The 26,058-nt window shown below is 44.6% G+C and overlaps 3 protein-coding genes and 1 long non-coding RNA gene across 7 annotated transcripts; 2 read left to right on the top strand and 2 right to left on the bottom strand.

Annotated features, from left to right (window-relative positions):
• Positions 1–3,183: 3,183 nt before the first annotated feature.
• On the top strand, positions 3,184–3,901 carry LOC144475329 (uncharacterized). Its single transcript, XR_013494852.1, has 2 exons — positions 3,184–3,612; positions 3,684–3,901. It is a non-coding gene; the product is annotated as an uncharacterized LOC144475329 (long non-coding RNA).
• A 144-nt stretch (positions 3,902–4,045) lies between these two features.
• On the bottom strand, positions 4,046–16,802 carry East (enhanced adult sensory threshold). 4 transcript variants are annotated; one of them, XM_078191118.1, is made up of 9 exons: positions 16,563–16,802; positions 16,065–16,190; positions 14,559–15,786; positions 11,473–14,492; positions 11,316–11,391; positions 10,624–10,886; positions 10,302–10,457; positions 9,901–10,214; positions 4,046–9,815 (listed from the first exon to the last, which is right to left on the bottom strand). In XM_078191118.1, exons 3-9 carry the CDS (start codon positions 15,760–15,762, stop codon positions 8,222–8,224), a joined length of 6,627 nt encoding a protein of 2,208 aa, XP_078047244.1. In that variant the 5' UTR covers positions 15,763–15,786; positions 16,065–16,190; positions 16,563–16,802; the 3' UTR covers positions 4,046–8,221. The 4 variants fall into 4 exon arrangements, with proteins under 4 accessions (XP_078047244.1, XP_078047240.1, XP_078047242.1 ...); XM_078191114.1 differs by having other exon boundaries at positions 11,473–15,786; XM_078191116.1 differs by having other exon boundaries at positions 11,358–11,391; positions 11,473–15,786.
• A 31-nt stretch (positions 16,803–16,833) lies between these two features.
• On the top strand, positions 16,834–18,523 carry Mrpl49 (mitochondrial ribosomal protein L49). The gene is made up of 3 exons (XM_078191120.1): positions 16,834–17,298; positions 17,842–18,028; positions 18,109–18,523. The coding sequence occupies exons 1-3, from the start codon at positions 17,194–17,196 to the stop codon at positions 18,381–18,383; spliced, it is 567 nt and encodes a 188-aa protein (XP_078047246.1). The 5' UTR covers positions 16,834–17,193; the 3' UTR covers positions 18,384–18,523.
• Positions 18,524–18,561: 38 nt separating this feature from the next.
• Positions 18,562–21,759, bottom strand: Eef1gamma (elongation factor 1-gamma). Its single transcript, XM_078191119.1, has 8 exons — positions 21,391–21,759; positions 21,115–21,264; positions 20,903–20,966; positions 20,686–20,828; positions 20,134–20,436; positions 19,744–20,046; positions 19,511–19,663; positions 18,562–19,416 (listed from the first exon to the last, which is right to left on the bottom strand). The coding sequence occupies exons 1-8, from the start codon at positions 21,400–21,402 to the stop codon at positions 19,261–19,263; spliced, it is 1,284 nt and encodes a 427-aa protein (XP_078047245.1). The 5' UTR covers positions 21,403–21,759; the 3' UTR covers positions 18,562–19,260.
• Between the last annotated feature and the right edge of the window lie 4,299 nt (positions 21,760–26,058).

Raw genomic sequence — 26,058 nt, 5'->3', positions numbered from 1 at the left:
CATCGCCAAGAGCGTGTCCGACCGATGGCCGTTACAAAATCGGGTAAAAAATATGAACACGTTATTCTTTCCGTTCGTCGAATGCCTGTCCTACGGCGCGCGGTACTTGTTCCATGGGAAAAACCGTGTCGATGTGTACGAAATTCGAGATATCATGAAAACAATCGAAACGACACCTCGGGTTTCACACGTCAACGATAATATCTGTCTCTCTCTCTCTCTCTCGTTCGATGCGAAGAGTGTGTGTTGTCGCGGACTTGTCAACGCGCGCCAGGCCCCTGAAGTAAGGGGACAGCGCGCGGGTCTCTCGCGCGCGCCTATCGATCGATTCCGCGATCGCAAAAGCGTTTTCTGAAGTTAGTCGAGAAACAGCAGCGTCGTTTGGTGAAATTGGCGCCATTGTTATACGAAAATCACATCGTACGGTTATAACACGCAGCGATATTTCTCTGTCGTTGGAACCGAGACGATCGATAACCACTTTCTGTTTGCCCCCGTCGTACGTATTGCTTCGTTTCATTCGGTTCGCGTATGTATACATATATATATCGTTTGTCCCGCTCTTTTACGTAATAAAATATTATCTCCTAAGAAAGACGATAATTCTTTTGCATTCGTCGGTCCATGCAATGTTCAAAAATATTTCTTCTTCGCGGGTGGGGTGGGAACGTCGAATGATTTTTTTCCCCAGTTTGGAATCTCAATTCTCGGGTTCGCGAACCCGCGGGAGCTTGCGATCGTTGACAACATTTCGATAAATATCTCGAAAAATATTTCGATATTTCAATGCTGCGATAATCGAATGGTATAGTCGGGAGGAGGGGGTTCGGCCGACGACCGTCGTCTGTCGTGTTTCAAGGAACTGTGTGTTTCGACCGCGAAGAGAAGCCGAGCCCCGGCGTTCACGAGAGCCAAGCGAAAAAGATCCGGTTTTCCTCGGCGACCGTTTCTTTCGCCTTGTCCCGGCAAACGTAGTCGCGTCTACTGCCAGTAGAAACGAAACCGTATGTTGTCAGACACGTGTTCCCGAGCCGCGTTTAACGGTTCTCGGGGCAGTTCACAGCCTGGATCTACTACTAGCGAAAAGTCTCGAAGCCACGGGCTTGCTCCCGGTATTATTTTTACCGTGGCCGACGTGTCCCGGCGAGAATTTCAAAAGGAACAAAGCAAAAATGTTCGCTCGCGCGCGCGCGCGCGCGGCGTTCTTCCCGGCAAAAAGTCATTCGACGATTCCAATCCCCCGGCCGGCTACAGTAATTACGGCTTTTTCTCTTTTAATCACAAAAATAGAATTCTTAAAACTTAAATTCAGTTCGTTCACACTGTTCCTCAGACGCGCGCATACACAGTCACACACACACACGCACGACCACACACACGCGTATATACGAGCAGAGGCATACAGGACACACAAAACGTATACGCAATCCGTCGTCGCTCTGTAGTGCGCGCGCGTTTCTTCTCCCTCTCTTTCTCTTCCCACGTTTTCTCACGTTCCTTTGTGTACAAGCGACCTGTGTGCACACAAACACACACACACACTCGCGAACAATCGTTTGCCGAGAAGTATGCAGTTGGCGTGGACGAAAGATTTTTGACCGGTGCTTTCCACCGTTCTCGAGCAACGCAGCGGAACGAGCGCGTTTTTAAATGCCGTTTGATTATTCTAGCCGTTCGGCCAGAACCGTCAGACGGTTTTTTTCTCTAATGTCTTTGAAGAATTAGCATTATTGAAAGAATCATTTCGTAGGAGGATTACGACATAGTACTCCACCAATCGTATGGAAACGACGCTGCTCGCCACGGTCTAGCAGCGTGCTCTCAAGGAGCAGTCCGCTTATCTCGGAAAGGAATGACTCGATGTACTCCATTATCAGAGGAAAAGAAGGTATATTTTAACGCAAAACTGTAATCGATACACAGGTTCTTACAATAATCGCATCAGTTAAATGTTTAGCTGTTTACGTTAAAGGAAACGAAGAGTGGAGGGGGGATACGGGTGAAGGAGTGATAAAAATCCGACTCTATGATCTCTCGGCGAGGGGATCTATGCTCTCGAACGAAGGAACGTGTGCACACGATCGACCGATGCCTCGCGTATCCCGCCCACGCCACCTCTCTCGTACACGCAACAAACACGGGTCCGTAACAATTATCTCTTTACAACAACGATTTATAAAAAACTATCCGAATTTCTCCTTCTAGACTGATCCCTTCGTTTGAAACGTGCGGAGGGCGCGCAAGGTCGAGGCACGGGATCGGAGTAAGTGTGAGAGAGAGAGAGAGAAACGAGAAAGGAACGGAATCAGGAGAGCGAAAGTTGAGACGAGACTTCATGCGTAAAACACTAATAAATAAAAAGGAAGTTACGATTTTCCCGCGGACGAGGAGCAAGACAGTTTGTTTTTCGGAACGTGATCGCAGCACTCGATCGTTCTTCTGTCTTTTGTCTCGGCCCGCGAGAATCTCCGCGACGGTGAAGAAACAAAAGCGGAGAATGCGTTCCGTTCGCAATCGTGGTTGCGATTAAGGGGTCCCGGTGGGGTCCGCGAATAGAAAAATAGTTTCGACACGCGCTGCACACCGCTCGGTAAAATAGCCGCGCGATTGTTTTGCTCTTAGACACGATCGGCCGTCGATAACAATAATTACACTGATCGTCGAATATCTTATTCGATCGGTGATCTCGCACAGTTTCGATATACATATATTTATATTTTTATTTCTATATATATATATATATATATGTGTGTGTGTGTGTTTACGTATACGTATATATACATACACGCATTTTTAAATGTATATATATATACATATACATATAGATATATCAAAAATATCCTTAATAAAATAGAACTTTTCATATGTATAATGTACCGTCAAGTACTTTTTTTTTTATTAAATTTTTATCCGCCGCATACGTGCACATACATATATACACGCGTGTCCCGTATATGCAGGTACGGATGCCTGCATACCACCTATAACGTTCAGTATTATATATATATATATATATATATAATACCTTCATTATACATATAATACCCACGCCGACATTCTTCCCTATCGTTCACGCGTACGTGTGTTCACCATCAAATGCGGATGCACAGCTACCGAACAGTATCCGTGTCCGTCGTGTATATATGTATATGTATATATATATATATATATATATATATATATATATATATATATTTGTGTCTCTCCGTGGCTGTGTGTGTCGGTGAGTACGTATGCTCTTTTTTACGTGTGGCCACGTGAACGTTTTCCAGATTAGATTACACGAGCGAGCACGAAGTCGCTTGGTTCTCTTCGCTGCGTAACTTCGCTTCACGGACACGCTGTCGTGTGCTGTTTCTCGACTTTCGAAAACCATCGCTCTCCTCCCCACGATTCTAAACGATCTCTTTCCAGAAACGATCGATCGCCCGATGATCTCGCAACGACGCCTCGCTCGATTCAACACCGATTCCCATTACCCGCGCGGACGAAGAATGTAAAAGGAAACACGCAGCCGGATTTCTCGTCCGTAGGACGTTCAGAAATCGCGAAGTTTCTCGGTTTTAAAGTTCAAATTACAGCTTATAAGAATTATATTTAAAGAGTAAAATAGTAAATGATTCTTTTGTGCTATAAAACATGATGTCCGATCGAACGAATACTAATTGGAATATCTTTTTCAGGTCGATGTGAAATTTGATATTTGCGCGGAGAATAGGATAATTGCAAGACGGACGTCGTTGCAAGAAAATTGATGAGCTTCGGTTTTCTCCGGCTGGAAAACCGAAAACTGTCTCGCTCCCGCGAGAATCGCGCCACCGCGATCGTTTCGATGCACAGGATGAAGATTACTCCAGCGAGCCATGCCCGGACTTTTAGTCCATCCTGTACATACGACCAAGAGCCTTCTGAAAAATCCGAAGGCTGCGCCGTAGGATTAACCGGTTCACTCCGAATACGAGAAATGTGTTCCTAAATCATCGGATGACTAAGAACTGTCGCGCTATGATACAATATGATCGTCGGAATTGCAAAGACCGTACTCGAGAGCGTGTCGTCGTTATAGACTTCGTCGTCCACACTGATTCACACCTTTATCTTTGTTATCGATCTATTATAAACTACATCTGTATTCTTCGTGCATGTCGTAGCAAAATGTTCGTAGGATTGATTTCGTTCGTGAAACGCTATAAAAAAATCGCGCGGGTTAACGTGGTTTCGAGGAGGAATCGGTATCCGTCAATGATCTTCCTCGTTGAGGCAACGTGGCCATTTTTCAATAGGATTTCGTCCGAAATTGTTGAACGGGAAAGAAACAGGTGTCGTCGCGGTTACGGTGCAGGTGTATATACGTGATCGAAAAAAATGTCTCGGGTGTTCTTCACGGTGCGGTAGAGTGATCCTTTTCGAATAAGAGAGGCTCTGCACGCGAGCTTGTCGAGTTGCCCCAGCGAGCGATCATTAGCAGATACTGTACATGACGCGTACGTGGCGCAAATCGGGAAGCCGTGAACAGTTTCGACACGATAAAAACGATCGCTCGATCGTCGAACAATTATATCAATCGATCTCACGATCGATCGATTTCTGTTACTCCGAAAGCTATGCTACAAACGTTTCCCGTCGTCTTCTCTAACTCAACACAGCCGACATTAGACATCTTTTCACATAGAAATCAACGGACATCGTACCCTCTTGAACCGATCGCGTTTTGGGAATGAACATGCGAGGCGAATAAAATCCCCGTGAACGCGTAACCAGTGCAAACGGTGAACAACGATTGAACCAAAAAATTAGTTTCCTCGACTCACAGATTTTCCGTTCTACAGAGTTGTTTTGCCGGTGTTTGAAACGCTTCCAGTCCCGCGGTTAGGACAATATAAATAAAAAAAAGAAAAGAGTAAAAATTCACGAAATAAAACGGAAGAGAAAATCATCTTCGAGTGCTCGGCACTTTTCAATACTGCACGCAGTTTTGATAGGACACACTCGATCGGTTCAAAAGTGAAAATATCCTCTCGCTCTTTCATTCTTTCTACTTTCCCCTCCCACAAAAAAAAGCGAGTCATTGTCCCTCATAGTCGTCTAACGGGACCGATCGGTAGACCCGACCGTGCCCCAATGCGCTTCGTTGCTCGATCCTGTTTCTCCCGTTTCTCGAATTTCGCGTTAACGAGGTAATTTACATTATATTCCTTAAGATTAGATTGTTCGTTTCATCATGTAAAATTCATTCTCGAGCTATTTACAATATCGATATAATAACGACGCTAGTCACTTTCATTAAGGCAGTAGATTCTAAACGGTACACAACACGATCGAATGAATTAAAGAAAGAACTCGGGGGAGGGGCGGCGGGGGCGCTCGCGCGAATCCGAGAGCCCGCGGTGCCGACGCGATTTTTCTCGCCGATCTTCACGTGGCGACAATGTAAAAAAATGAAGAAACGAAGAAGAAGTTTTGTAGAAGAGGAAAAGAAAAGAAAAGAAAAAACGCGGACGCGTCTCGTCCGGACGAAAAGAAATCTCAAAAACCATCACTCTCTTTCCCCCTCTCTCGCACACTTCTCATTCGCGGTCTATAAATTGTGATACACGATCGATAAAGGAATCCTGCACGAACGAGTACGTCGTGGCGTGTATAGCATTCGAATTAATGAAATAATAATAATAATAATAATTAATAATAATAATAATAATCATAATATTAATAATAATCATCATCGGTTATCAACTATAAAATAATTATCAAGTTATATACAATGCAATAGAAACGTATATATATGTACATATACATACGTAGACACGTACACAGGCACATAAGTTTATATGCACGTGCACATATACACAGGCGTATTTATGCATATTTATACACTTGCATATACGCATACGTGCGTGTGCAGTTAACGTAATAAATAAGCTCGGGGCATAGATCTACACCTATTCAGTGTGTGTTCACCATTTCCACACAATCAACACTTATCGTAACTCCGCTTCGTCCAACAATCGCCCGCCACTTTCTCTCTTCGTTTCGATTAGTATTTAATTACAAGACGTCATTATGCGCGCCCCTCTGGCGAGCAGGCCAAAATATATATTTTTCTTTTCTCCTAATGTACAATTGTTTCCCCGCGGAGCGTCGCGATGGACAACACTCCGTTAAACCTCTCAAACAGTTTTTCAGGTAGACAAAATATATATATACACATATATGTATATGCATGTATATATATCATATGACGAACAGGATGCACCGGGCTGTCTCGTTCGCCGCGCACGATTCGAGGCGATCACAACCCATCCCGGCCGTACAGAGAACCGAATCGCGTTTCATTAGCTAAATAGAAATTCGACTAACGCGATCGTCGCTTCCCATCGTCCCTGACCAATTTCGAATACGCTGACCTGTTGATCGGCGAAGACGCGAGTCAACTCGTTCCCTGCCGTTACGACTTTATCAATTTGTCAAACGCGTCCCATGCTTCCTCGATTATCAAAAGATTCCTACGTTCGACCTACATTAATTTTTACACGTTTATCACGAGTGAGTCGACGGCGCGTCTCGTTCACCGAGCACGGAATTTCCAGATAACGTCTCGGTTTTATTTGAATGACGCGACGCTAAAGGGGTGTGCACGCGATTCGTGAACACAGATTCGCCCGGTTAACAGGTCGTCAGCGGTTCGATTCAAGTAACGACACAGTTTCTATACGTTTTCTAATTTCCCGCCGTTACTAGCCGCGTCTGTACGGCCGGGAGCAACGTACGGTTCAAGGCGAGTGCGAGTCAACCGAGACATCCGGTGCATGATGAAACATACCGACGCGTGTATGCTCGACTTTTTCTCCTCGGACGCCTTCGACAAAAGGAACGAACCACCGATTTCCACTGATCGTTCTTCGACCTCTTTCTCTTCCCGTATCCGGCGATCACTTTCTCTCGCTCTCTTTCTCTCTCTCCCTCTCGTACGCACCCTCACGCTCTCTCTCTCTCTCTCTCTTTCTCTCTCATCATCATTCTCTCCCGAAGAACGTGGAACAACGATATGTCTAGCAGTGAGTACCCGAGTACTGATAACAGCAAGGCAAATAGCTTCGTCACTCGAGGGAATTTTCATACATATGTATATACCTTTATTAATATTTCTATCGGTAGGTTTGATCTAACGAGGAGGATAACCCTCTCGCGGATCGAGTGAGGAAACGAGACGGCCGGAAGGCGTCGTAGCTTCCGGTCTCCTTCTCTTGCCCGTCCACGTGATTTCTTTTCTCTCCCTCCCCGCCCGCTTCCCTCCGTCGAAAAAATCCCCCGCACACCCTCTCTCTCTCTCTCTCTCTCGTTATTACTTGTTTCAATATACAATATATACATATGTATATGAACCGCGCATATACCGTACATATGTAATACGGACATGCATACCGTGCTACGCGAATCCATTCGACTTTATACTCTGTCATCAAAAAAAGTAACGATTTCATCTCGCGATACATTTTAGGCACTTCCATCCGCCTCCGGAAACACTGCACACGCGTATGCACGTCTACATGCGCCGGTATACGAACTTCTATACATACATATACATCTAATCTCTCTCTCTTTACCTGAACACGATTCCCATTTCGTTAAAACTTGTTTCGTTCCCCTCGTATCAACTTCCTCTTCGTCTTCTTCTTCTTCTTTTCACATATACACAGGTCGATGCTTTGGTTGGTTAGTCTAATTAAATCTCCGTTAGTGTCTCTCCGAGTATCCTCCCAACGTTCGTGATATCCGTACATTTCCTTTTTTTTTCCGTTTCATTATTCCTATATTTCTATCTATATAACGAACGCGCGGGGGGCCCTGTGGTCGACGAAAATATTCGTTCGACGACGCGCCACGCGACGCGCGCGTCGTAGGTATTTTTTGAGCTTTCCGAGCACAGTGGCAAACGATGCGCTCGATTAAGGCAGATATTGTCTCGCTTCCATCGTGTGGGCGGTTTCCTTCCGTGTCCGGAACAGTGATTGAGCGTCGTTTTAATAAAACGCCGTTTCGTGTGCGAGCCGATTTCACGGCTCCGCCCGGATCGGATCCCCGCCCTCCTCTCTCCCCTTTCTCACTTTCGCCTAAAGGTATAACGTGTCTAACTACTTACTGTCCCATCTCTGTCTAGCGATTCTCGAGCATCCGCCGCGGCGCCTTGTCTCGCATTTGTCATTCCTCGAGTCTCTGTGTCTCATTTGTCGGCGGGTCTCGTGACGGTCTGCGGTATCACCGTCAGCGACTTCGGGATCTTCGGCAATATCGGGATCTGGTTGGAGGACTTGGTGGTGACCTGTATCGATTTCGGCAGGTTCAGGTTGTGCAGCAGATTCTGCGTCGGGCTGTTCTCGTTCGCCAACGAGCGCACGTCGCAGATCAACGGCTCGAAGTCGCCTCTGCTCTGCCGGCTAAGCATCTCCTGCTGCATCCTCAGGTGTTTCTGGAACTGAGTGTGCGCGGCGAGTTGTTGCGCCTTCTGGTACTGCGTCGACTTCAGATTCGGCGGCGAGGTTGAACTCGAGCCGGCTGCGGCGCCGGCCCCGGTTACCGTTCCGGGGCTCATCGACTTTTCCGAGAGCAATTGCTTTTGCTTCTTCAACGTCTGCAGACGCTTGTACTCCGGCTCGCTCAGCTGAAATACCTTGCCGCCCCCGGCAGAGGCCGGCGCCGGCTTTTGGACGTCTTTTCGTTTCACGTTCCCGTTCGTCGCGCTGCTAGTGGACGGCAGGTTCAATCGTTGCAAGTTGGGTGGCGGTTTCTTGATGATCGACACGCCGGGGTTCAACTTGAGAACTCGCGACGGGCTACCTTTCGTTCCCTGCGAGGTCGTCGTGGTCGTCGTGGCGGTCTTCATGGTGCTCGTCCCGGGCACGCCCAACCGATCCCTCTCGAGCACGTAGCCGCCGCTTAGGCGTCGCGAGTTGTGGTACTCCGAGGCAATTGGCTCCATGATCGGCTCGTCCATCTTCTCCGGACCTTCGTAGGATATCAGTCTGTTCTGAACGGACGTCGAGTAGTTGATCGCGTTCCGGGAAGCGTTCGGAGCCAATACAAGGTCGCCGGATCTGTAATATTTCTCTAAAAGTATCAGATGTCTAAGGAACGAGCTCTGGTTGCCGTACGGTCTCTGCAACTCCTGCCAGAGCAGCTTGGTGTCTCGATCGTATTGTATCATGGTAGCGCACTTCTCCCAGCCCTGAGGAGTGATCTCCCGCACGTTCGCGAACTCGACGTTTGCGTGTAGGTTCATCTCCTCTTCGCCGGGGAACAAGGTGCGCACGCTGATCGAAGGATTGGCGCCCAGTCGTTGTACCACGGGCGTGATGTCGTTGTTCGTCCTCGGTCTCTTTGGCAATCTGGTTAGAGTCACCTCTTTGTCCATTGCAAGGATCTCCACCACCTCGCTCGGGTTCTCGCAAGGTATCGTCGCGTCCGATGGGTTGTACGGATGCATCTCGAGCAGTTTACGTTTCTTCAGCTTCTCCACCGTGCTCTCGAGGCCGAGGAACTGCACGACACCGGGCACCATCCCATCGTCCGTCGAATTCGTTTTCGTCGTACGATTCTCGTTGTCCGTCTCGGAAATGGTTCCCTCGACCTTGGTCAGCTCTGGCATCGTCTTCTCCGTGGAGGAGTTGGCCGTGGCATCCGGGAACTTGGTGATTCCAGTCTTCGACTGCGGAGGGCATTTATTCTTTTTGCGTTTCTCTTTGTCCTTCGACTGGTTTTGCGACGACAGTTCGTCATCCTCGTTGTCCAGAACCTTGATGTCGTGGTAGTGTAGAATTCTAAACGGAAATATCGAATGTACAATTAACAAATTTCTTTCATCTTATATCTATCTTGATTTTCAGTAACCACGCGCAATCGTACCTCTTGCGATAATTCTTGAAGAAGGACCGATGACTCATATTCATGTTCTCGACGTCCTTGTATTTGAGCTGGAGCTGCGTGAAGTAGCGGCACAGCTTGCAGACGAAGGTACCAGCGGCTAATACAACAGGAACACCTTGTTGTCCTAGTCGTTGGTTAAGTTCGTCGGTCTCCGCATTCGCCAGCTGATGAGTATAGTTTCTCGCTAGCCGGCGTTTGCAGAGGGCGCAGGTCAAGAATCGCTCTATCTTCGAGTAATGACCGACGCAAAACGACATAGACGTATGCTGGCTGGATTCCCAATCGATATCCACCTGTGGATAGCAATAGAGAATTCGTTAAAATGTATAGCAATTTGTATGCGTTGAAGAAAATGTTCCTTGTCGAAAACGTGAATTCACCTGCTTTTGCAAACCGGCTTTTATCTTCAACAACCAGCGGCGTTTCACGTGGTGCCTCGCAGCGTCTCTGCAGTCACGTGCCGAACACTTGGACACCATTAGCTGTCGGTGTTGCTTCTGTGGTTTTGTTTGCATATTCGTTGGACTAGTGTTCGCCTGCGGACAACAATCTTAATTAGCAACCATTCTAACGAAAATTAATCTCACTTTCTTCTATTCTTGAACTACTTGGTCAACTATGCAAAGTTTCACAGTCCAAAAATTGACGATACCTCCCTATGTAAACTTATAGATGGGCTGACAAAAGAGAAAAGATATGTACCTTTCTGTCGACATGGCGGTAACACGCGTCGCACAAGCAGGAGTCCTTCGTGAGGTGTCTTTCAATATTCAGAATCTTTTTGCGTCTCTCGTCCGACTTCATTTGAGCCAGATGCATCGGCGTGTCCAAGGATCCGAACTTTCCGAAGCAATAGCAACAGACGTCCGCGCAGAGTCGTCCGGGGTGAATAGAGAACGAGGAGGACTTCTCTGGAATCACGAGAGACTGGCGATCCTTCGGAGCAGCGTCCTCGTTGTCTTCGTCTGTGGCGATAAAAGGATCAATGATTACGTACAGTCCTCTCTGAAACTCTCGGATCGTGGGCAGAACCGAGATATCGATGTTATTTTATCCGGCAATGTGTGATCAATTTTAGTGGGGAGGTGACTGGAGGGTTAACAAAATGACTCAGTTTAATCTTTGAAGCAGTAGCACGAGGTGGCATGCTTGTTATTTTAAAAAAAAGAACTGTTATGAACATGATTTGCAGGGCTGGTGAGGAATAAAAATTGCTCGACATAAAATGCAAGGGTAGATCCTCGAACGAGTTCATCCAACATTCAGGGTCAAGCAATTCTCTCCGCGATTCTAGGGGGGGTAGCTTGAACAGGGTACGAGGACACGTGTTTGTTTAATAAAGCAAAGGACAGGGGAACGATTAAGAATGTAGTTATTCCCGCAACCAGGATTACCGCAAGAGTGTCTGTGGTTAGTAGAGAACTTTCGGTTCGCACCAGAGCTGCTATCGCCCAAACCACTGGTTCCAAACTGAAAACGAAAGAAGAATATTTAGTAAAGAGATTCCTGTCGACGAAATCATAATATCGTGTCATCGTGATTGACGCGTACCTCCTTTTGAATGGTGTAAAACTCTGGTGAATCGCCTTCGCCGTCTCCGCGACCTTGTTTCAACACCATCTTCAACGGTGATCTGGACCGTCTCTTGTCCCTCTCCTTTTCTTTTTGCACTCTGATCACGGTCTTCAAGGTACCAGTATATTGTTCTTTCTTGGCTTTTTGATGGTTCATCCTCTCCGCAGCCTTCTCCAGGGATTCGAGACCCAGCAATCGCAGGATGGATTCTTTCTTGGCCTTGTCTTCGGGCGTTTCCAGGATCTTGACCGCGACGTTCACGCTGCTGGACGATTCGCCAGACGTCGATGTCTCGTCCGAGTCCTTTTGAGATGTCTCCGGCGTCTTTGCAGACTTGTCCTGCTGCGCGTCCAGAATGTCGATCTTCTGATCTTGTTTCGTCACATGGTTCTGCGACAGATTCCTAGATAACCTGTCGTCGCAATTAACTTCAGGCTCCTTCGCGATCACCAGATCGTTCTCCGACTTGCTGCGCGCACTGTCCGCAATGTTATCGTGCTTCTCCAGACTCCCTCTGCCTCCCTCGGAGAATCCTCTGAAGTTGGTGGCGCATTCCGCCCCACCACCATATTTGCTCAAGTACGATTGGTTGTTCTCGTTGATCGTGGCTACCTCGTTGTCGAGCAGCGTTTCCTCCTTGTTCTGTTGATCAGATCTTCGCACCTCTCGCTTCGATCTTTTGCTCTTCAGGGAAGCCAAGTGTTCGTCTTTACGTCTTTTCGATTCTCTGCTGCGACGAGTGCGAGCTTGACGCTCCAGGTCGTTAGTTTCCGGGTCACCATTGTTCTGGCTCTCTTCCGGATCCTCCGCGTTAGTCGACGGGTTTTCCATTTTCTCCTCTGCCAAGTCTTCCTCAACGTCGTTCTGCTGTCCACTCTGTTTCTTCTGGACATTGTCCTCGTCACTTTTCCCCTTGGAATTGTCATTGCGCTCCTTGCTCGACGATGTCTGCCCTTTCTCATTTTTCTTCGCCTTATCTCGAGCCCTCAACACCCTCTTCTTCTCCTCGACGATAGATTTCTGTTCCTCCGTTGCATTCTCCTGGACCGTCTTCTCGCCTGAACTCTCCGCGACCGGCGATGCAACCTGTTGCTCTGGATTCTTGTTCGCGTCTTCTTCCTTTTCCACCGTCTCGCAACTTGGACTTTTCTCTGCCGCATCATTACACGCGCCGCTCTCTTTACATTTCTCGTTCTTCATGCTATCGTGCTCATCCTCCTCTTTACTCTCTTGAACAGGAATTGCAGTATCTTTGGAGATCACATCAGAGATTTCAGATTTCGAATCTGAACACGAGCCAAGGTTCTCCGGTACTTGACAACTATTCCTATCATTTTTCGTGTCCTGCTCATCCACGGTGGTCGGTGCTTCAGCTTCTTTGGCATTCTCGGTTGCCTCGGGTGTCTCTTGCACAATACTTTCATCCTCCAGTTCGGCGACTATGTTATTTACAGTTGTTTCCTGTTCGCTAACGCTTGACGCTGTCTGAGGCGCGGAGGGCTCGTCCGTGTCTTTCACACTCAACTCCTCTTTATCTGGTACGCTCCCCGTGTCCGTTTCCGGCTGATTGCCCGGCTGATCTCTTGCCACCAGTCTCTCCACTTCCTTCGAAATACTCTCCAACGTTTCTCCTTCCTCCGAATTTACGGAAATATCCCAGATATTCTCGGGTTCGTTTTCAAGGGTCTCATTCGATTTATCTTCCTCCTGTATACTTTCTTCGAGTTGCGCGACCACGTCTTCGATGCTATTGCCGGTTGCCGCGGAGGAAACAGATTCGTCGGAAGGCTTGGAAGGCTCGGCAACCTCTTTCGTTTGCTCTTCGTTCGAGACAGTCTTTTCGGAAGCAGATTTAGACGAATCATCCCGTGGAAGATCGTCACCGTGGTCTGGTTTTTGAACCGGTTTGCCGTTTGCTACTTTCCCTAACTTCTTAGTCTCGCTACTGTCCGGAGAACCTTTGTCGCTTATTCTGGGCGATTTCCTAATGGCGATCGTTTTCTTAGCGTCCTCCAACGTCTTCGCCGTCTGATCGTCCGTTTGTTCCGAACATTTCTCAGGCTCTTCGTTCACGGCAGAGGTCTCGTTCGGTTCATCATGCTGCTCCACTGTTTTGCAATTATTCTCGGTACTGTTTTCTGTAACTTGTACAGACTCGGAAGCGTTGTTGTTGTTATTATTATTGTTGTTGTGCATGCTATTGTTCTCGTCAGTCTCGTGGGATTCGCTTTCTTGAATGTTTTGTGAATGAGTTTCTGCTGGCTCGATATCGCCCATGACTAGTTTCTCAATTTCTTTGGCAGTGTCAGCCACTTTTGGTACTGAATTTGTTTCGGAGTTATCTGATTTCATCTCGTTTTTCGTATTAGCTGATTTATCCTCGTCCGTGTTCTCCTCGAGGCCCAGCTTCTGGGACTCGGCGCTCAACGGCGCAACGATCTCCTCGATTTTCGGTACCTCGAAATTCTTGCTCAACCCGAGACCCTTCTCCGGCCCGAATATCTTGTTCTCGATCGACTTCGCGATAGTCAGCTTGATGTTCTCTATCATTTGATCGATCTGAGACTTCGGATTCCCATCCGACTTCTCTGTACTATAAAAAGAGTTAACCGTCTTCTTCATATCTATGTTTAAACTACTCCGTCGGCTTTTGGACTTGTCCGCGAACTTTGCTAAAATATTATCCTTCCTAACGTGATCTAAATTGCTTACTTTCTTTACGTCTTCCTGCGCTTCTGTACTCTTAGGTGCTACTCTCGTATAATCTGTTTTAATATTGTCATTTTTCACATCGGCCTCTGTACTTTTGGCTTTAGTTTTTGAACGCAGAGTGGGCCCTATCTCACTAACTCTATCTACTCGATCACTGTTATTATTGTTCTCTGTTTCCGATCCATTCTGGGAACTGTCGTCGCAATTCTTCAGCTGTTCCTGCTTCAAAGAGGCCTCATCTTTGGCTGTCGGGAGTATCGTTTGAGGATCGCTGCCGCTAGACTCTGAAAAGCAAGACTCTGTGTCTAAATTGCTATCCATAATGTTATCTACCATAACTTCGGAATTACCGGGATCATCCGAGTTTAATCTACGACGCCTCTTTTGATCCAGATCGGTGGACAAGCCGGAGTCCGATTGCCGCAGTTTACCGTTTCGTAAACTTCGTTGGCCTATCGACGTGCTCGACCGTTTCCGCAATTGAATCGCGTTTTGAAATGTATCTGTACCTAAATTTTCTCCATCGGATATGCTTTTGGCCTCCTCCCTGTCCGGTTCCTTCTTAATTTCAATGTCAGTAACTATGTTGTCCTCTACCAGCATTTTTCTACTTCTTGTTACTTTTCCCTCGATTTTCTCTGTTACCCCCTGTTGACCGTCTATTTCCGAATCGCTCAACATCGAAGCTATTACCTCGTCAATGGTAAGATCTATGGAACTTTTAGCCTCCAGAAGAGATTTCGAATATTTCGTGTCGACGTTCGACACTTTACCGAAATCCGTATCTTTGCTATTACTCTTCCTACCTTTCGTACTTTTGATATCTCCTTCTATATTCTTGGTGCAACCGTCCTTATCCCTGATCGTACTTCTTTTGAATCCAGGGAATTTCGTCGATTTAACGCTCTTCGTCAAAAGATCTGGACTTTCCAAACCTCTCCCCTTTCTGCTCAATTTCGGACTGTTCTTACTACTGGATCCGGCAATGGAATCTGTGTCTTTATCTTGAGTATCCTCGTTTTCTATTTCTTCACTACTTTTTGTTATAAATTTGGTCTTTTTGGTCCTGAGATTATTCTTGGCACTTCTATTAATCGTTTCTGTCCCTGTACCCTCAATATCTATATCGTTTATTTGTTGCTCTAAAACCTTTGAATTATTATCAAACGTCTTAGCACCGCTCTCCTCAGCAAGCTTCACTCTTTTCGTTCTTACGCTCTTCTTGACGTCCGATGTTAGTCTGCATAAATTTCTGTTCGCCACCTTCCTCGGAACTTTGGACTTGATGAGATTCGCTTTCGCTACTCTCAGCTTCTGCTTACGCTTGAGATTCCTTAGGACCTTCTTGCGTGGCAGGGTCGCCTCTAATTTCGGAGGAAGCTGACTACCCGTAGCCACAGCCTCCAAGATATCGCGTGCTAGTTGCTGCTGTCTCAGATTCGACAATGTCTTACCCTTTCTGCTTTTAATTTCATTCGTCGACAAACCACTATCATTGTTCGCCTTCTGTTTTGCTTTGGAAGGCGCTAAGGGTTTCTTTTCCCTGGATGCCATCTCACTTCCACCCACATTGGGCTCCTGCAATATCAGTCGTAACATGCTATCCGATTATCAGTTGAAAGAAAAATGTCATAATACTATTGTATAGGGAACTTTAACAATATTATCGCGAATAAAATGTTCAAATAGTAATCGAATGACTCGATACAACATGTACTCTTCTGAAAAACACATTGAAATGTTTGCCTTCGCAGGCAGAAATCATAGACAGACAAAACTGAAGTAATAATCGGAAGGGACACGTATGCGTGGCGGAAACGAAAAAATAAAAATAATAATCGAATAAAAAATAATACCTTTCCTCTTATAAGCGAGACAGGAAGAAATCGAGAACGCACGCCAAGCAGAGAAACTACATAATTCGTCTTTGGGTGCGAGTAGGCGATCGGCCGGCCGGAATAGTGGGGTTGATAGATGCGGCCCTGGCGGTCAGAAAAATTACGTGACAAACTTTGCATTTACACGGATACACACGGCGAGCGCCTCTCTTCTCTCTCGGGTCGGGGGAATCGCTTCGAAATATTAATCGCGATATCTCGACGATCGTGGCCGGGATCACGGTGTATCGTAGCTCGCGAGAAAGCTCGGATCGCGGGTTAACTGCCGAGAGAGGAAATCCGGGGGTGAACGGGCGAGAACCGTCGAAAATCACGGGACGAATCGTCGCGAAAAAATCGCCACGAATAAACAAAAGGTCGGACCCGATTCGAGATTTCCGAGGTTTAGTGGGGCCACGGCCGGCCGTTGCCGGGCTGATTTCGGGCCCGGTGATACGGTCGACCTTGTGTACTCACCTCTCGGCCGAGAAATCACCGTCGGGGAGCACGGTGCTTGCGGGAAAACGCGGAAAACAATCCCGTGAAAAACACACAGTCCCGTTGCAGGGTGTCTGTCTCTTATACGCTGTCCCACTGTTTTCAGGCTACCGCCACCTGACGGTGGAACACGCGACCTCTCCCAGGTCCATAGTTCGTTCGCGGTAATTCCCTCTCTTGTTATTCTCACCGAGAATCTCACCCCTTCGGAGCTGGGCGAGGGTCGGTGTTTCCGGCAGGAACAGCTTCCTGGTGGCTCGTGCTGGGTCGCCGGCCCGAAAACGGTCCCGGCCCTGCCTCGGTTCCCCACGGGAATCGTCCGGGAAAATTCGGAGCAACGCGGCACTTGCTACCTCGAGGTATACAGTGTTCGCGATAACTGGAGGCCCGTTAGCCGTTTCGGTGGGTTTTCACGTTACTCAGGACCGCTGGACGACGCGATCGTCAATCGGGCGAGCGACCGACCGCGACGAAGTTTCCCGCAAGACAGGGAAAATGCTGGGAATGCAAGCTCGTCGCGCGGAAATCCTCGATCTGGCACGAGAACGAGAAGGAAGACGCGCCCGTGCGCACCAATGGCGGCCACCGACCCTTATTTACCGAAGTCAAAATGGCCGCCCTTCGACTCCTCGCACGTTCCAAACTCTCCGTGATTATTCTGCGATCCTCGCGACAGTTTGAACCGTTTAACAATGCCACGCCGATCCTGGCACAGGTAATACCACCGTTCTCCTTATCGTCTCGTCTTTTCCGCTGTCGCCTCTCATCGTTCGTACTCGTTAAGCCAAGCTCGTTCGCGTTTTCATAATAGATATCTTCGGGCGAACTAGCGAAGGGCCATTTTTAGGCTAGGTTACGCGAAATCATTTAAGTCATTCATTTTTCATTTGATCGCGACGCCGTTTATTACGATGCTTGATTGCCGTCTCGTGTTCAAACGAGATCTCGCACGTGTTGGTTATTCGTTTTCACAATGTAAACGTTTTCAATGAAACACTTAAAGACAACCTTAAAGGAAGTAAATCGAATTGTTGAACTTCAATATTGCTGCGTGTGAAATGTACGCCATATTATTTTAATGTAGATCGAGGAAACATTGGCACTTGTTACGGTACAATTATGATTGCGAATTTTGCTTAGTGGAACAAGCGGTCTTCTTAAAGACATTTCACATGGTCGCACGCGGTAACCTAAAAGACGCGTGTACAGGAATTTATGTACGAATAACAGGAATAATAATTCATGTGTTTCTTGATAGATCCAAAAAAGATGGGGCACGTTCAGAAGTTCCCCTATGTACGAAAACCCTTCGAAGTACACGGATTACGAGGTGACTAAGGATCCAAAAGAATGGGAATACGTAGAACGTTTACTTGGAAATAAGATCGTGCCCATGCCTCCTCTTGAGAAAAAAGAATATGCATCCGGCTGGACACCACCTACTGGTAGGTCTATGTTACATTGAAGAATCGAATGTTTAAAATATTGCCTTCTAATCGAACTGTTATTCATAAAAATTTAACAGCAAAACCAACAGACTACCCATATTATATACCACGCACGAAAAGTTTTCTGCAGCCTGTCTATCTTGAAATTACCATGAGAGGACAGCGAAGGATAACAACACTGAAAAAGATCAAGGGTGATATTTGGGCTTTAGAGGCTGAATTGAAAACCTATATACAACGAAGAACTCGCAGAAATGTTGGTGTCCGTATAAACGAATTGGCAAGTGTAATTAAATTTCGAGGTGATTATGTGAACCTTATAAAACGGTGGATGGATTCCAAAGGATTCTAATATGTTATAATTACTTTTTGTAAATTAGGATTAAGCTGTTCGCATATGTACAAATAAAACGACACATTTTGTAGTTGTAATTAATATTTGTTAAACATAAAAAAAAGGAAAATAAAATGATAGCAAAATGTGCAAATTTATATTCTTGAGCAAATATTTAAGCGGTAACATACAGAGCTTTATAAAATGTATAAATTTTATTTGAATCATTCTTTTTTTTTAAATATTCAACAACTTTATTCTTGTAAAAATATGCATTATATTTAAAATGAAATTTCACACAAGATGGTATGGAGAATGAATTTTGGTATAATGTAGCAGCACTACAATGATAATCTCATATTTCTTAATATTTAATTACAAATTGAAATGTTTATGTAGTTTTTCTTTTTTAATTAACCAACCAGTAACAAATGCATAAAGATTCTTAAGTCTATCGAATCAATTGTATTTCTATAGTTACGACATAATTTTAAACAATTTATAAATTAAATAATTTAACACATATTCGAATTTCTAAGAGATGCGCATACCAAAATTAATATCACTCTATTTTTAGTCGACTTTTTTTTTTTAAAGTTGTGATCCTGTTTTACGTACGTGTAATGTAACGATTAATTCGGTAATAAAATAAAGTGTAAATATCACTCTCGAGGAACAATATGGTTACAGAAAAGTATGTAAACTGAAAGAAGCGTCGTGTCAAACAATACAGACCTACGGAAAAAGAACATTCTTTCTCTTGAAAAAAACACCTTATTAGATACAGGATTCTAAAGGTTCTTTGTGTAAAGTTCGATGGTACTTAGATCAATTTTTTTACGTTTATTTCATGCGAACAAAATGTTCCGTTTAATAGCAAGCATAGGGCAAAGGTTTACTTGAAAATTTTTCCCTGGTTATATTCACGGCCCTCTTTATCGGTACCAGTCCAGCTGAAGTATTGTTGAACCAACTGTTTCGTTTCATCTTTACTTGGATCTAACTTGGTCCAACTGTATGACTCATAATCTACTTGCCAGTCTGGACACAGCTGTATAAAACAAAACGATTAGTCGCATTGTATTTCTAAATATAGCGACGGAAAAGCGAATAAAAACAAAACATCGCTAAACCGCAAGACTTACCGTAAAAGCGAGCTCTTGTCCACGCCAAACCCAAATGCCACTGATACTACTGTTATTGTCCGTGCCGAATAAACATGCGCTGGCAAATGCAGCCTTACGCATTTTGTCTAATCGTTGATACATACCACTGATTAAATTGCAAGACATAAAAACCTACAGAAATCAAACAGACTTATTAGCATACACGCGAAATATTAAATATTCCATTTATTACCGTAAACAATTTACCGTACCTTTGTTAATTCGTTATTGTATTTATATTCACCAAGCCAGATGCTATAATTTTCTGGATCAAACTTCTCCCAGAAGTATGGTATGGATTTTGTCTCCTCTTCGTTAGAATAAAATCTCTTGAAATCGTCGAGATCGAAGGTGCCTTTAGGCAAAGTGTCGAAAGGATTTGATGTCTTGGGTTCAGCAGCTAAAGCAGCATCAGCAGGATCTAATTCCTCTACTGGCTCCTTCTTCACTTCTTTCGGTTTAGCTTCTTTCGGTTCCTTTTTGGATTCCTTCTCTTTTTTGTCCTTCTTAGAAGTCTATAAAAAGAGGCAAGCAATTGCTTTTGTGAAAAACGTGGCTACTCGTACAGATATTTTTACGAAAACAAAACGATAATGACTAACTTTTCTTTGGGTTTCTACAAACTTCTTTGGATCGTATTCGAGTGTTTTCTCAGCCAATTTGAAGGCACCGAGTACAGCCATAGATTCGGGTTGGTAAATTACAGTTTGGAACCATCGATTTACATTCTGGTATGGTTTACGTAAATTGGGTTCATATATATACTGATATAAATGAAGTAGAGTCATGGCCACACTAATATCAGCCAGAGTTAGGCGTTCTCCGACAAGGTAAGTACGTGTAAGTAAATGAGAATTAAGGGCAGTCATTGCTTTCTTTATATCTTCCTTGGCATGTTCCACGGTCTGAAATTTAATCGAGTATGCATTACCAAACAATTGTAATCTCAATGAAACAAAGTAAATTATAGGTTTAAATTTGAATCTGTAAGCATCTCAAACAACCATATACAATCAATTCTATATACGATATCAATAGATGCTAACATTGCTATGCCTCCTTGAGTTACAAAATTAGGTATGTTATTGACTAGTTTTGCCTTTGAAGGAGGAACAATGAGAAAAATAATACATTCAATACACTTAATGTATTACCTGTTTATTGTAAGGCATAATACCAAGCAACGGGAAAACCCATGCACAACTAGCTGGAAGAATTTCAGAATCTGCGAATCCGAACCACTGAATGATTTCTGCACGTTCAAGATCATCCTTGCCTCTCAACTGATTGTTAGCCACTACAAAATATAAGATCAGATTTAGATATCCGTGCATTCTGTAACAAGTGCAATATATTGATTGTGACTTTTACCATAATAAGCAATTGCGTTGCTCTCTGTGATACATTTCCCATCGTTTGTTTCGAATGCTGGTACCTGATAAACGGAATGTCAAGATCGTTAGAAAATTCGTTTTATTTGTTAATTTATTTATAGTACCAGTACCAGCTGGTTTCTAAATATTGTGTTATCTGTATGCAGAAACAATGCGAGACAATGTGTTACGACCACTAAATAGACGTACCTTTCCCAGAGGGAATTTCTTCAGGAAGGCTTCGGATTTATTTGTCTCGCCGAAAACGAAGTCATCTGCGATCTTGACCTGAGCGCCGGAGTACTGAGCCGCGATCAGCACCTTGTAGGCTCTGAAGTTTTCTGGGTATGTGTACAGAGTCTGAAATAAATAGTAACACCATTAACTTCATTTTCGATTCGGCCGTTTATTTTATAAAACGTATGTTCTCGTCGGTTTATCGTAACGTCGATGTTTCACGGTGCGAACCCCACGAGAAAGACTTACTCCGGACGCCATTATATCCAGTTACGGGAAGAGGAAGTCGAAGGCCGGTAAGGATCGTTTCTCTTGAATGCATAAAGGTTTCCACTACGCCAGACACGCCACTGTACACGCAAAACTGTCCGCCCTACTTTCTCTGTTCAACAGTCACCATTGACATCGGCGTTCTTACCTATGCTTCCAATATTCTATGGTACAGATCGCGGTGTACTCGTGGATGAAACTTGAAATATTTGGCCAAGTTCTAATAGAACACAAGCGTCTCACAATCAGCAAGTCATTTATTACGTTTCTATGCTGTGATATCGAACTCTGTAATTATGCAGGAGTTCGGAAATAATTAACATTTAATTCAACAACAAATTATGCGGTAAAACGTAAGTAAGCGACATCTAACGGTAACACTTATCGACCATAGACCACATATGCTACTAGACACGACATGCGTATAGAAAAGGCATAGAAGAGGCATAGAGGTATCTACTTTTTATTTTACATTTAAATATAAAATTCAGACTTTTAATTTCCAAAGTAATAGGATAATGGCTCTGAAGGACCAAAACCGAAGATACTTGGATATACCTATATGACGTCTTTTGTGAAGAAACAATGAAGCTGTTTTCGATGTTTGTACAAAGCTAATTGACTGTTGATAATTCGGCGAACTGCTCTTCTCTGACTGGCTTGTGATTCACTGTTGAGACAGGATACGCTGTGGATTGGATGCGCACAAAAATGGTAGGGATACAAAAGCTTCCAATGAGAAAGTATAGGTGCTTATTATGATTGATGAGGCATTACTGTAAACCATAAACAGGTATATGCCGGATATCTTATAATTGTTTCAAGAATCGAAACGGTCAATATAATAGTTTTCAATTTTCGGTGAAATATTCGAGGGATTTCTTACCTGCCTCCGAGCCACTATAACTTATTGTCAGAGCTAAATCTCTTGTACCCTGTCGTCGGAGGCATCGAAAGTTCGCGTAAGGATATACAATAGTAATGGGTCCTAATCCTGTATACCGTTAGGCTCCATTGAATCATTACTAATGAAGGGTCAATATAGAAATTTTCTTTTCTCTGATTTACTGTTGAGTTGGCGATTTACTGATGAGGCAGCGTTGCTCTGTAATCAAAGAAAAAGAAGGATAACAGCAACTACATGTGGAAGAAGTTACACCGACGAATGATACAGCTTATCTCGCTCTATCTTGCTTGCGATCTTACTCTTTCCGCACATTCATTCAGTTGACGTGTGAATTTGACATTCATTCAATTTTTATTCCGGTCTCGGTCCCACAAGGCGTGCTAGTAAGACCCAACCTATGACTCGTAGACATTGATTGACACTTTGGATAACACCTGAAACAAAAACTAAAGACGAGAATTCGTAGGCCAGCATTTGGAGCACAAAATGAAGGGAGCATGAGAAGTTACTCTAACGCGGCAGTAAAGTACTTTTGAAAGGTAGCATCGTTGTAAATTTAGCCACCTAGGTCACACACCTTTCTCTATAATATAATTCACCTGCTGACCGTTCCATTTAAGTAGTGTCTGCTACGTACCGCTGTATCTTATACAGTGTCGGTAATTTAGACATTTTCGAAAAAGTTATCGCGTTTCGAAAGGTGTGCGATTATTTTTGTATCCACTGTAGGTGACGATGTTCCTGACAGAGAAATGGTAATAGGAGTTCTGACGCTCCATTTAAATTAAAAACTTTAATTGAGTGTTAGGGTTGCTCCTATACCACGTTTATAATGATACGATTGTAAAATGCAGTATCAATTGCAGAGTATTATTACCATCGAAGTCATGTCTTAACATGGCGAACAGTTTGAATGTTTTGCCACCACGTGATTTAGCGCTGTATGGAGCTCAAAGAAAGCTACCGCTTTTCACCACAAGTGGCGTAATTTGTTACGAACGGCGCTATCTTTAATTTTTAGGAGTGTCCATTGTATTTGATATAAAAAGTGTTAAGAATTGTCTGTTTTGCATTAAATCTATGTGAAGGGAAATCTTGTGAGTATTCCCGTCCTTATAGATTATCTTAGAGTTCCCAAATTGACAAATTTCATGTCATTTTCCATATTCGTATTTTCTTCATAGCTGACTTGGCAAGAATTATTTATAGGTGTGACAAATATTAAATTTTCTCCGTATTGGCAAAGATAAATAGCCTTCTCTTTTATTTTAAATTAATACAGTATAGTTCTCTGAACATTGTTGTATTTGCAAAATATTGTGTTAACCTTCAAATTTCTAAAATTCATTCTAGATCCTTCACAGACATTTTTCTGATAGGGCAAGTTTAGTTCGGGCGTCTACAGCTATGTGGTGATAGTGTTCGTTGGTCCATTCGGCGCCGAATAAATTTCTTTTATTGCGCATAATGTAATCGCGTGGTGAAACATTAATTAAGGTGTAAATACGGCAAAAGGAAGTTAATCAGTGACACAGAATTGTTCAGAAGAATCTACTGGACCAACAGCATACGAAAAAAACGGATGTTAATACGGCAAGCCATGAATGATTAACATATTAATCAATCGAATTTCAAAAGGCAACGAATCACGGTTTCCAGTGTCGTCGACTACGTTAAGGTTAGTAATGTTTATTTTTAGCTTACAATATCGATCATGCCTGGAAACGTAATTTTATATAAAGTATTTCTACATCAATAAACAGCGTTTACGAAGTTTCTCGAATGTTCTAAGAGCGAAGAATTTTCATAATTTTCGGTAAAACTATAGGGAAAGGGGAGCATGGAATGCCTGGTTACGCCGTGACGGGGCTCGAAAGATCTTCGTTATTATTTTAGCGAAACGAAGCGTGCACGGGTGCACGCTCGAGTTGGCTCAAGTACGAGTTGTTAACTTCTCCGTGCGGATTCTGACCAATTTATTACGCGTAGAATTGTTTTATTCCCTGCTATCGGCGGAATTCGACGAATCGTCGCAGCAATATTCCCGAAAGTATTCAACCGGTCAATCGAACGATAATCAAATGAAATTCGACGATGAAATTCGATTCCAGTTGGAATTTTTTCTGTTCCTGCAACGATGGCGCAAGATCGAACGGTTCGGAACAAACGATGTTTGGAATATTCACGAGCGGGGAGCGGTTCGTGGCGAAAGAAGCAAATTAAGAAGAAAAAGTCGACGGACGTTTGGTCACGGGTAACGCCAGCATCGAAAAAAGGCCTTCGTACAACTTGGAAAGTTAGTTCGCGGTTACGTTCCGCGATTAACGATTTAACGACTGAATCGCCGAGTCATGAAAATAATCGCGGCCCGCGTTAACGGCGGCGAGAAGCGCAACATTTCGTCGGGGATCGTATCGCCGGGTCCGGCGAGACCCGGCTGCGAGCCGACGCGTTTTTCCCATTGTCGGCGGGCAGACAGGGTTCCCGGTGTCGGTGGACGACACTGAAACAGGGAACGCAGGAAGAAGAGGACTGAGAGGCTCCTTACGGAACGCACGTAAACGAACGTTCGTCACGCATCGCGACGATAAAGCCAGCCAGGTATCTCGGGGATAACGTTACTCTTCGCTGCGTGTGTGTTGTCCTGTAATTCCATTAATGCGCCTCGCGGACAGAGCGTTCGAAAAAAAAATACCTGCAAGCCGGTTTCCATGCGAATGCCGGACTTTTTCGGGCGCGTTCGGAAACTGAGCTTCGAATAACGCGTTGCCGTGGTAACGTTCGAATAGCTTGTCGCATGTAAGTACCACTGAAAATAAGATCTAGGATTATGCAAGATAAGCTCGACGTAAAAGTGGAGAAAGTGCGAAGGTAACGGCGTTCGGAATTCGAAGATTTCATTGATTCGGCTACTTTGTATCTAAAGAGGATCCTGTATGTTTCCAGAATCGTTCCACTTCTGAGTACCGACGACCACCACTATTGTTGCAAATGCTAACGAAGGCATATTTGCAAGCGGCTTCGTGTTTTTCATGGTTCGGAATCAGCATCCAAGACGAAGTTTCTTCAATGTTTATGAATCGAGGTTAATTGTGCAGTGAAAGAGGATAGAAATTCATCGGCGGCCACGGTCCGCGGAAAATGTACCGATTTCTGGCATGAACGACACCGTCCCGCGCGTTGTCCGGCGACCAACCGCCACGACGAAAACGCGCTTCCGGTCGCGCCGGTGATTTTCACGGACTCGCTTTCGTGCGGAAAAGTCGAATACGGTTATATTGTTCGTCACGGTTATTACATGCTCGCGTTCTCTTCAGTTTTCTTCTTCGCTGGGGCGACCACCTTGTACGACAAACGTGCAGCCCTGACTCGCGAGCACTTTAACACCGACTATGATACTATCATGTATAATACAAGGAATATTGTTTTATGCTAAATCAGGCACTAGTCATTCGTTTTAATTGGTTCAGTAGTACCAGTATTATGAAATGATCGGACAATGTTCCTTGTTCAAGTTTATGTTACAATCGAAATGGCGGACAGTCTAGATAAATAGTAATCGGCGATATTCGCTTGCTCCTTCGAGGTCGTACGATCCCGCGGACTGTAAAAGCGATCGTGTCGCCCGGCGGACCGCGTTTTCCCGCGTTTTTCTGTCGTTTTTCTGGCGTGTCGCGCGGCGAGCAAAGAAAGAAATAAGGCCGACATGTTTCAACGGCGATTTCACGTTGTCCGATCTA

This window comes from Augochlora pura, chromosome 9, assembly GCF_028453695.1.
Source record: "Augochlora pura isolate Apur16 chromosome 9, APUR_v2.2.1, whole genome shotgun sequence".
In the NCBI taxonomy this organism is placed as follows: domain Eukaryota; kingdom Metazoa; phylum Arthropoda; class Insecta; order Hymenoptera; family Halictidae; genus Augochlora; species Augochlora pura.
Note: the sequence above shows the minus strand (reverse complement) of the source record. Positions and strands in the feature narration are given on the sequence as shown.

Excerpts from the sequence above, each read along its gene's own strand:
- East (XM_078191114.1), bottom strand. The coding sequence starts at position 15,762 with ATGGCATCCAGGGAAAAGAAACCCTTAGCGCCTTCCAAAGCAAAACAG. Across the intron at positions 11,392-11,472 it reads TTTACACCATTCAAAAGGAG|TTTGGAACCAGTGGTTTGGG; the intron begins GTACGCGTCAAT and ends TTTCGTTTTCAG. Across the intron at positions 10,215-10,301 it reads AAGCCGGTTTGCAAAAGCAG|GTGGATATCGATTGGGAATC; the intron begins GTGAATTCACGT and ends TGCTATCCACAG.
- Mrpl49 (XM_078191120.1), top strand. The coding sequence starts at position 17,194 with ATGGCCGCCCTTCGACTCCTCGCACGTTCCAAACTCTCCGTGATTATT. Across the intron at positions 17,299-17,841 it reads CCACGCCGATCCTGGCACAG|ATCCAAAAAAGATGGGGCAC; the intron begins GTAATACCACCG and ends GTTTCTTGATAG. Across the intron at positions 18,029-18,108 it reads CGGCTGGACACCACCTACTG|CAAAACCAACAGACTACCCA; the intron begins GTAGGTCTATGT and ends AAAATTTAACAG.
- Eef1gamma (XM_078191119.1), bottom strand. Across the intron at positions 20,967-21,114 it reads AGAAATTCCCTCTGGGAAAG|GTACCAGCATTCGAAACAAA; the intron begins GTACGTCTATTT and ends TCCGTTTATCAG. Across the intron at positions 20,829-20,902 it reads CAACGCAATTGCTTATTATG|TGGCTAACAATCAGTTGAGA; the intron begins GTAAAAGTCACA and ends TATATTTTGTAG.